General features: G+C 40.4%; 1 protein-coding gene across 4 annotated transcripts in view; it reads right to left on the reverse strand.

The window, feature by feature from the left end:
* KIT (KIT proto-oncogene, receptor tyrosine kinase) overlaps positions 1-10,358 on the reverse strand; it is a 91,778-nt gene that overhangs the window by 38,543 nt on the left and 42,877 nt on the right. For all 4 annotated transcript variants that reach the window (XM_007121128.3, XM_007121131.3, XM_007121130.3 and 1 more), the window contains exons 2-4: positions 8,222-8,491; positions 4,502-4,783; positions 3,280-3,416 (exon numbers count right to left, since the gene is read on the reverse strand). In XM_007121128.3, coding sequence (XP_007121190.1) covers positions 3,280-3,416; positions 4,502-4,783; positions 8,222-8,491 — 689 coding nt within the window. The remainder of the gene's footprint in view (positions 1-3,279; positions 3,417-4,501; positions 4,784-8,221; positions 8,492-10,358) is intronic.

Here is a 10,358-nt window from a genome sequence, read left to right on the forward strand (position 1 = left end):
AAGAAGATGTGGCACATATATACAATGGAATATTACTCAGCCATAAAAAGGAACGAAACTGAGTTATCTGTAGTGAGGTGGATGTACATAGAGTCTGTCATACAGAGTGAAGTAAGTCAGAAAGAAAAGAAGTACCGTATGCTAACACATATATATGGAATCTCAGAAAAAAAAATGGTCATGAAGAACCTAGGGGCAAGACGGGAATAAAGATGCAGACCTACTAGAGCATGGACTTGAGGACATGGGGAGGTGGAAGGGTAAGCTGTGACAAAGTGAGAGAGTGGCATGGACATATATGCACTATCAAACGTAAAATAGATAGCTAGTGGGAAGCAGCCGCATGGCACAGGGAGATCAGCTCGGTGCTTTGTGACCACCTAGAGGGGTGGGATAGGGAGGGTGGGAGGGAGACGCGAGAGGGAAGAGATATGGGAACATATGTATATGTATAACTGATTCACTTTGTTATAAAGCAGAAACTAACACACCATTGTAAAGCAATTATACTGCAATAAAGATGCTAAAAAATTTTTTAATGTTAATTATATGATAAATTATTTTGGATATATTGGGTTAAATAAAATACATTAAAATCAATTTTACATTTTTTTTTTACTCTGTCATGTACCTACTAGAAAATTTTAAATTACATAGGAGGCTCCCATTCTATTTCTACTGCACAGCGCTGCTAATGTACAGTGGTAGAATTATAGCTATTTCTCTTTTTTTCTCATGTTATTATATTTTTGGAAAGTTTTTTCACTAAGATAAGCATACATAAAAGCTGACTGCCAAAGTTGAATGTTTTGGAATTGAAAAGAAGAGAAACCTGCTTGGTTAACTAACTGTGAGATCTTGGCCAAGTCAAGGATGCCACTATGGTCTCAGCTTTTGTTTCTAAAAATGAGAGAATAAAGGTCTTTAAAGGCCTTTCCGGTTTGGAGCACTGTGTCGACTTGAAGATAATCCCATCTAAGAGATTCTTCTAATAATTGGCAGAAAGCTGACATTTTCCTGCCTAAGAGTAATTGTTAAGAAGAGACAAAGGGGAAGTGACATTTTTCTCTGGCCTCTTCCAGTCCATCATATTACAGACTTCTCCTCGGCAAAGGCAGAGTGACAATGGACAGGTCACAGACTATATTCTAGATTCCCGGTATCTTCCTTCTAGTTCCTGCAAGAGCCCAGGAGTCCCTGTTTAGGGAGCTAAACAGGACAATGAATACATTGGTGCTAGAAGGAATAGTTTGTTAATAATTGATACAACACCAACACCCAAACCCGAAGGCCATAATTTAGGATACTGTCAAAGATCATAATAAAAGCAAGCAAAAATATGAGGGTTTAGAAGCCTTAGAAAAGCTAATCAAGATTCACAGTGTTGAATAAACTCCAAGACTCTCTTACGTTTTAAAACAAACAGTTGCAAAAATACTACAACAGTTGTTTTACCCTAAATTTCATTGTGAGTTAAACTTATTCTAAATGATCCAGATCAAATACTATGGATTTTTAAAAGAATTTGATAGTGCTATAGCAGTGTTAGGTATTCCAAATTAAGCCAAAAGATATCAATAAAAGTTTCATGGATGAACCCTGGCATACAGCCATGAGCCCCATCTGCAAGTCACACATTACATATTGTTTGCACGTGATTTGCTTTTCCTTAACCCTTGGAGGTGCTCACTGGGATTTCCCCAAAGAGTTCCCAACACTGCAGGCTTATCTACCAGCGCCAGTGGATTAATTGGGAATGGCATGCAGGACTCCTGGGAAAAAATGGTTCAGAACAACACTGCCCAGGGCAATTTAATTCTCATCTCAAAAAGGCTAATTTTCAAGTTATGCAGAGGCTCAGTTACACACACCGTAAATTGTTCTCGCATCTGAAATCAAGGATCATAGAAAGGCAATTAATATGGGACTGTGTTCTATAAGGTTAGTCAAAAATTCATATGTAAGCTATTGGTTTTATGATAGGACTTGTTTCTCTGACCCATTGGTTCCATTCTCCTGTTAATGGCAGGCTTCACTTAGCAAGGTATCATCCATCACAGGTCTACACGGACGCCATCATAATGGTTTGCGTTATGCTAATCACCATGGTTACTTGTTTAGCAAAGGATTCTCTAAACAGGCATGAAACTGCCAATGTTGAAGACAGAGCATGAGGCGGAAGAAGACGAAGAGGAGGATGAAAAGACAGTTATTTCCTTCCTTCCAATGTAACACGCACGTGTGTACTAAAGAAAAACTACTGTGATAGCAAATTAACAAGTTGGCCAAGATCATTCAAACAAAAATTATTAAAAACTCAGTCAATGGGAATCTTAAGGTAAAATACTAGGGAAACTGGACATTTTAAAGACCTTGTTATTAATATGAGTATTAGAGAGGGAGAAAAACCTTCAAATATAACTGGCTAAAATTCATTTAATTTTAAGATGTGCCTAACACGGTATCTGACATACAGTAGACATTCAATATGCATTTGTTAAATGAATGATAACCTAAATGGGTCCAAATGTTTCAGATTGATGACAACCATTTTATTAATAGCGACTAAAACAAATAGAAAACCATTAGCAACCTGATCTCAGGTAAGCAGCCTCAAAGGAGGAAATCAGATCCATACAAAAAGAAATCTCTCAAATGGATAGGCCTCTCCGTGGCAGAGGGAAGGGCTTCTTGGCTAACATCTGAGACCATTGATTTATGTTTTTAATATGGAAGGGAAAAAAATGGCAACTTTCCCCAATATTTTAAATAATCTGGCCTGAATAGTTGCCATAGTAGCTTTAAAAATCAAGGTAGTTACTCACTGAACCATTAATTTTTTTTCCCCCACGAAAGTCATTCAAAGAAACAGCATGGAGTAATAGCAAGTCTGAAGTTTTCTCTACAACTTTCTCAAAATAAATTTACAAAATGACATTTCTTTGTTACTCATAATGAATGTACACATCTACATATGGTGCAACGAAAGGGGTAAATACACATCTGTACACACTGCAGACAGTTCCACCTCTGACAGACACACCAGCCGAGCCATCCCGAGGACAATTAACAGACTTTTCTAGAATATGTAGAAAAATGTATATGTATGTATAACTGAATCACTTTGCTGTACGGCAGAAATTAACAAAACATTGTAAATCAACTCTACTTCAAGAAAATAAATTTTTAAAAAAATAGACTCTTTTAAAGAAAAACCTTCAACTCTCCCACACAGAGAGAATGATACATTGAGGCAAATGGAGAAAACAATCCACTCACCTGGCTGTTTTCCCTTATCCACATTGAGTCCACAGAGCTAGACACGTCTTTTATCAAGCACATCACTGCAAATTCTTCCCCTTCCCTGAGAAGATAGCTGGCTTTGGACACAGACACAACAGGCACAGCTCTGATGGCTAGAATAAAACGAAATGTGGCCCTCAAATAACTGGCTGTAGTATAGCATAACGTTTTAACTTACCATTTTTCCTCAGCTGTGCCCAGCTCACTTTGTGGTCTTTTAAATAAGATATAAAGTATGGTACTAACCGATCTGTATTACTTGTATATTTGAAGACATCAGCAATTAAACTGAACATCACTCAAGTAGCTTCATTAACACCGAGTGAAAAAGATAGACTGTCTACTTTGAGATTATAATAATCCTGAGCAATGCTATTTTGAAATAGGTAGAAGCCCTGGCATAGTGAAGCTGCCTTCATCTTTATTTGACTTGCTGGTTTCATGAGAATGTGACCAACAACTAATTATATTCTTTTAACCAAACAGGCATCTTTCCCATGCGCTGTAAAAATAACGTCTTATTTCTTAAAATCACAGGTTTTAAATAATCAAACTTTCCTTAATTCCAAAGAGCATCCTTTTTCAAAAGCCTTAATAAAAACTACTCAATAGCTAAATGCCAACTGGTGTTGAGTTAGATGATCTCTGAAATACAAAAATCTGGGTATCTTCCAGCTATCAAAATATTCTACATAATGCCACATTAATAATAAGGTCCAAAGTCAGCTGGTACTTTCCTCCTCAGGTTGTGAATAGTTTGAGAAGGTATTAAAATTAAATAGCTGAGGAGGAAGTCAATTCATAGATCAATAGTAAATCAAGGAGTGAATAATCTGTATGCTAATCTTTTCAGTGTAACTAAGGCTTCCCAATGAGTTTCTCTTGGAAGGAACAGTTTGTGCAATTATGAAACTTTGGGATGTCCTGATGTCAGTAGGTTTAAAGACTGTCCTCAGGACCATCTGAATGCCCATCCTTGGTAGATACACCCAGCTGGAGGTGGTCATGGACCCAACACAGGGGATGGAGACTGTGAAATAAAGTATTCACAAGCAGCCGGCATTATTTTGAGGCTGGGGGAAACCATCCGAGAAGCTACCTGAGTGACATACTAAGTTGGACCAGTGAGAAGAGAGAAGTCTTCTTTTAGATCAAAGGATGCTCCGACTCCCAGAAGAAAGCAAACTAGGGCCCGTACCTGCCCTCACTTTCAGGGTGAATTTCTTTGACAGCACAGACTTGCCCTTCTGGTTCGCCGAGCAGTGTAGACAGAGCCGATGGTACTCGCGCTTCACGTTTCTGATCGTGATGCCGGCCTTGGGGTCAGCGACAAACGTCAAGTCCTTGGGAAGAGGTTTCCCCTCGCACCCCGTGAGGGAGTAATTGGTCACCTCTGGGTCTGTCAGAGGACAGCGGACCAGCGTGTCGTTGCCTTCCTTCCCGTACAAGGGAAGCTCAACCAGGAAAAGCTTCTCAGGATCTACAGCATATCAAGCAACAATCAGTAGTTTGAAAGGCTGGTCACAGACACTGATAACATTTTATAAAAATCTAAAATATTGCCGCTCATAACAACAAACCCTAGTGGGCCAAATGGCTGCTGACTTTATTCTTTGCAAACAAAAGTAGAATTTATCCGAATCATACTAATAAGGAAGAGTTAACACTTAGTAAACACTTTCCATGTGTCAGGCACTAAGCCTGGACCATTACACACTTCTCGCTCTCCTTTAATCCTCAATACACCCCTATGTGACAGGCGCTATCATTATCACCATTTTATCGATAAACTGAAGTCTCAAAAACAGTAACTCTCCTTAAGTGACACAGCCCAGAAATGGCAAGACAGAACTCAAAGCCAGGTCTGACTGATACCACAATTTGAACTCTTAAAGCTCTGGGAATATTTTATTGTAATAGTTACTTTTTTTCTACAGCAGGTAACACTCCAAAGAAACTGGGCCAAGAACAAGCCAGCCTGATGGTATCTAATAGGGTGGGAAAAAGTGGAATTATACCTTGTTCAGGACTTTCCCACCTACCGTCCAATCTGGAATTTGTTTTGATCTTATCTAATTGACACAACTTCTACTTTTGTGTGAGCCTTTATCACTTTTTTGAAGTGTCCAAATATACTTCCATGTTGTACCAGTTTCTGAATTAATCATATGTTGTTTTTTTTTAAAATCTATTTAACAAGTAAGAAGACCTATTTAGTTCAGAAAGGTGAAATAATTTCCCTCTGGTTATACAATAACTCGCCTCATTTGTCCCCAAGTGTGCTTGACTTCAAAGTCAAATATGTACTATACGCCTCCAAGACTAAGGAAGAAGCATGGGAAAGAGTCTATGAATTAAAAGAAGAACATAGAGGTTTAGAGAGAGGCAAAATGACCACGATCTAGGAGCCATGTGAGGGTATTCAATGAGAGGAAAGGGAAAAAAATAAGAAATGTTTAAAAAAGGGACTAACCCATGTTATCAGTACTCAAGATGTGCTAAGAAGAAAGGAATATGGGAACCCCATGGGTCAGCCTGAAGCTTGGATGATAATCAGTAGTAAGAGTGCAGAGTACATCAATGTGGAGAAGGAGCTGGAGGGGTCCAGATGTTTTTCCTTATAAAGTGAGAGAATTACCAGCATCTCCATTGTTTGTAACACAGGTTTCAGAAAGTTCCTAAGAACAACCAGGTGAACACCCTGAGCAGAGACTTTCCACGCAATTCTTTCTTCATTAAGATAAATTTCAATCAGCTTATAAGTAACAATAGAGTACAATTAAGACTGAAAATGAACAAAACTGAATCATCATAAAATTGTCGTTTAGTGTTTTCATTCCTACAAAACCCTAACCCCTCTGTGTGCGCCTCTTTCCAGAGTTCCCAGTCTCCAGGATCTTCCAGCTTCTGAATAGAATCTAGAAAACGATCAGGAGGCCACACAGTATAAATAACATGTGGGCCTCACTCTATTCATATTCCTTGAAAGATATGTATAAATAGAACTTCTAGAAATCAAATAAATTGATATGCAAACGGGGAGCTTACGAGTTTCAGAAATGCTCTGGCAAATACTTGATCGTCCAAACCAGGATACTTGTGACTGAAAGAGGTACTCTTAATAATTATGCCAGGACACCAGGCATGGACTGGGAAAGCCTCCGGTCGACTGGGACCTCATATAAACAAATACAAACCTCATTCTGTATACACAATATGCTGCCCCCTCTACTGTGTAAAGATAATACACATACAGGGTTGGGCCAACAGATTACACTTAAAATGTTTTTAAATTGTCCTTTCCATCTGTAAATCGGGTGTTCCACAAAAATCAATGACATAATTGAAATATACTTATCATATAATTTTGACCAATTTTCAAAGAGTTTCCCAAAACAAATTATGCACCTCCCAGCCTTACTAAGTTATTCTGCAAACAAATTATCTCAAAATGGCTGAAATATGGTTCGAGGCTGTAGCTGGTTAATTTTCCATCTATTCTTTCTCAGTCACTTGAGTCACAGTTCCTACAGCAATGCCCCAATTTCCTTCACTGTTGTTTAAGACAAATTACTTAAGCATCCAAACAACTTAAATCGGTAATAATTAAGTATAGTTCTAAGTTATTGGGGATGACTTCCCCCATCAAGAAAATCTGTGAGCTCTGTGAGACTGATTTGGCTAATGCAGCAGTTTCCCTATTTATTCAGCTGTCTACCCATCCTATTAATAAGCAGGATGATACTTCATTACCACCTGGAAATTACAGAGTACCTTCTTGAATGTCAAAGAACAGAACATGGTTGGCTCAACAATTATGGAACCATACCCGGAGGCTAGCTGTGGCTTTTCAACGCGTCTTTCTTTGCAGCTACCCACCCAGGAAAGAGTAAAAGATAAACTAAGGAGAGGCAGCGTCAGTTTCATGGCAACCTTCTGTACAGAGAACATGAGAGTCAATTTTACTAACCCTTGACAGAACTAGAATTTGCACAATTTTGTCTCCCTGATAACAATTACATAAGGAAGACAGAGCAGGCGATCTTATCCAAGTGTTGCCGTGAGGAACTGTGACTCTAGGGGTGGCTCAGATCCACAATCTAGGATAAATTTATTCGGTCCTCTTCCGCAATACCATGCATGGGGTTGCAAGGACAACCCCAGGCCAGGTACAAACCCAGGACTAGAACTGAAACTGTTTCTCCTCCTATAATGTGGGTATGTCTCTTAAGCTTTAAGTGCTTCAGTTTTTACATCAGCAAAGAGAGACTCCTCCCTTATCCCTGCCCCTAGCCCCCTAGGAAATCTCCTCCTGACAAGGGTATTAAAAGCACAAACACAGATGAATCACTGCATTCATCGCATGAGATGAGGTACAGAAATCCAACCATCACGTTTTCCTTTTGTTTCTAAGAGGTCACAATTTTTTACATGAATGAACTGCTTCTATTAAGAACCTAGGAAGGACAGGGGGTGCTTAGCCAACTGAGTTATTTTTCTGGAATTTACTCCCTAAAAGTGGGTCAATTCATTTGAAGCTTTGGTCTGTTTAGGCCTTTAGTTCCCTGAAATGTTTTTACTAAGTGGGAGTATCTGGAATCTCAAGGCATTAAAATGCTGCCTTCCCAAAGGGCCTAATTTATTCTCAGGGTTTACTCACATCACCAGGACAAATGGGCTAAACCATACTGTAATCTCATTAGGAAGAGTATTGCAGCCTTGCAGACCTTCAGCTGGAGTCATACCCAAAGCCACTATGTATCAAAAGATAGGGGAAACAAAAAAAATTTTTGTATTATGCCTCCTAGACCCAGCCAGTAATATTTTATCCATGACTCAGCCATCTATATGTCATCCCTAATTAAGGACAGGATATAAAGTACTCTAAGTATAGCATCAAAGAAAGCTGAGCATTTACCTCTAACAAACACATAAATGGAACCGCTCAAGCCGCCTTCATTGGTGCACGTGTAATTGCCTGTATTTGTGGCCTCTGCTTTCTTGGTGATCCATTCTGGGTATGTTTTCTCTCTCAATTGACCCAGAGTCTCAAAAGTCCACTTGACAAATCCTGGGTCGGTGCATAACAGCCTAATCTCATCGCCGACACTGACAATTAACTCTGATTTTGCTGGATGGATGGATGGTGGAGACAGCTCCCCTGGACTCACAGATGGTTGAGAAGAGCCTGCCAAGAAAAATGAAAATCGTGTTGAATGTGATCTTTTTCTTAGGCGAAATAAGGATTTCTTCCAATATTGATTTCCATCTTCTGTGTACTCGACAATAAAAATAGGACAAAGCTGCCCAGCTATTTATGGGGAGAGAGTTCTTTTTAAAGTTTCTCAAGTTCATCTAGAAAATTAAGTTATTTTCTGCAACCCTCAATTAATCCTGAGGGTCATCCTTGGTATGCAAGCCAAGACTTGCTGGATGCCATGGCCTTCTCTGGGTTAAACACACAGTGGGGTCAAGTTTCCACTCTGAACATGGGCCATTGCAATGATACTGACATGCTGACACCCAGTCTAGAAACAACAAAAACAAAATCTTACACTATTAAAAAAAAAACTACTAGGCTGTCACTCTTTAAGCAAAATGTACATGATCATGATTAACTTGGCTTCTTCTTAAAACTTTGTGAATTCAGTTATTTCTATGCAATTCTCTTTATATGGTGATGGTCATCAAAAAAGGACTATCTAGGGCTGCCCTGGTGGCGCAGTGGTTGAGAGTCCTCCTGCCGATGCAGGGGACACGGGTTCGTGTCCCGGTCCGGGAAGATCCCACATGCCGCGGAGCGGCTGGGCCCGTGAGCCTGCGCGTCCGGAGTCTGTGCTCCGCAACGGGAGAAACGGGAGAGGCCACAACAGTGAGAGGCCCGCGTACTGCAAAAAAAAAAAAAAAAAAAAAAAAAAAAAAAAAAAAAAAAAAAAAGACTATCTATTAGTTTCAAATAATAAGGCAGAAAATGAAAATCTTATTTTAATTATCAGATCATGAGATTTCCTGGCCTACGTTGGGTTGCAGCCTGATCAACCTAATGCCTAGAGAGGTTTCCTACATAGGAAACTAGTTTAAAGATATAAACTATAGACTCTGAATATGAAACTTGAACCTTAGAAAATTCACAGCAGCCAATTTATTCATTCATTTGTGCATGCATGCATCTGTAGCATGAAGGCAAGTATCTGTTCATTACCTGTGATCTACAAAAGCATTGTTAGGTGCTGGGAGAAAATCCACATAAATGGGACACACAGTCCTTACACTCCAGAGCTTAAAGTACACAGTGTTCAATGTCAGAATAATGAAACAAAGATACAAGGTTTAGCTTTAGGCTAAAGTAAAAGAAGTGGGCTGGATTTTCACAATATCAGAAGAGGAGAAAGAAAAGACAGACATGTACCCGAGATATATACCACGGAGACACCCATGCACAGTGAGATACCAGAGGTCAACTAGATTCAGGGAAACCAGTGAAAAGCTCTGGTCCTCAGGTAGGCAGAACCCACAGCAAGGATTTGAGACAAAAAGAGGAAGCTCTGAGACTGCCAGAGGAAGAGCACATTAGTGGCTAGAGTGCCATGAAAAATACAAAAGGTTGACTCACATATGACCTGGGTGAGATGGGCTGGGGCACCAGGATAACAGAGCCCCCTGGGGGGCTTTCAGCCACTTCTGCAGGATCATGGGGGGAATGGTTTATGTCCCTGGGATTTGTGCCCCCTGCACACATACAAGGTCAGAGACAGAACTGATGTGGGTTATGAAGGAGAAGCCATCCAAGCCAGGTAGAGGAAGGGGCGGCAGCAGGAGTAGGCCATACCAGGAGGCTCTCCACAAGTTCAGCACAGAGATGGAGATAGAAAGGGAGGGTCAGGGCTTCCCTGGTGGCGCAGTGGTTGAGAGCCCGCCTGCCAATGCAGGGGACGCGGGTTCGTGCCCCGGTCCGGGAGGATCCCACATGCCGCGGAGCAGCTGGGCCCGTGAGCCACGGCCGCTGGGCCTGCGCGTCCGGAGCCTGTGCTCCGCAACGGGAGAGGCCGCAGCAG

Source organism: Physeter macrocephalus, chromosome 7 (assembly GCF_002837175.3).
Source record: "Physeter macrocephalus isolate SW-GA chromosome 7, ASM283717v5, whole genome shotgun sequence".
Lineage (NCBI taxonomy): Eukaryota > Metazoa > Chordata > Mammalia > Artiodactyla > Physeteridae > Physeter > Physeter macrocephalus.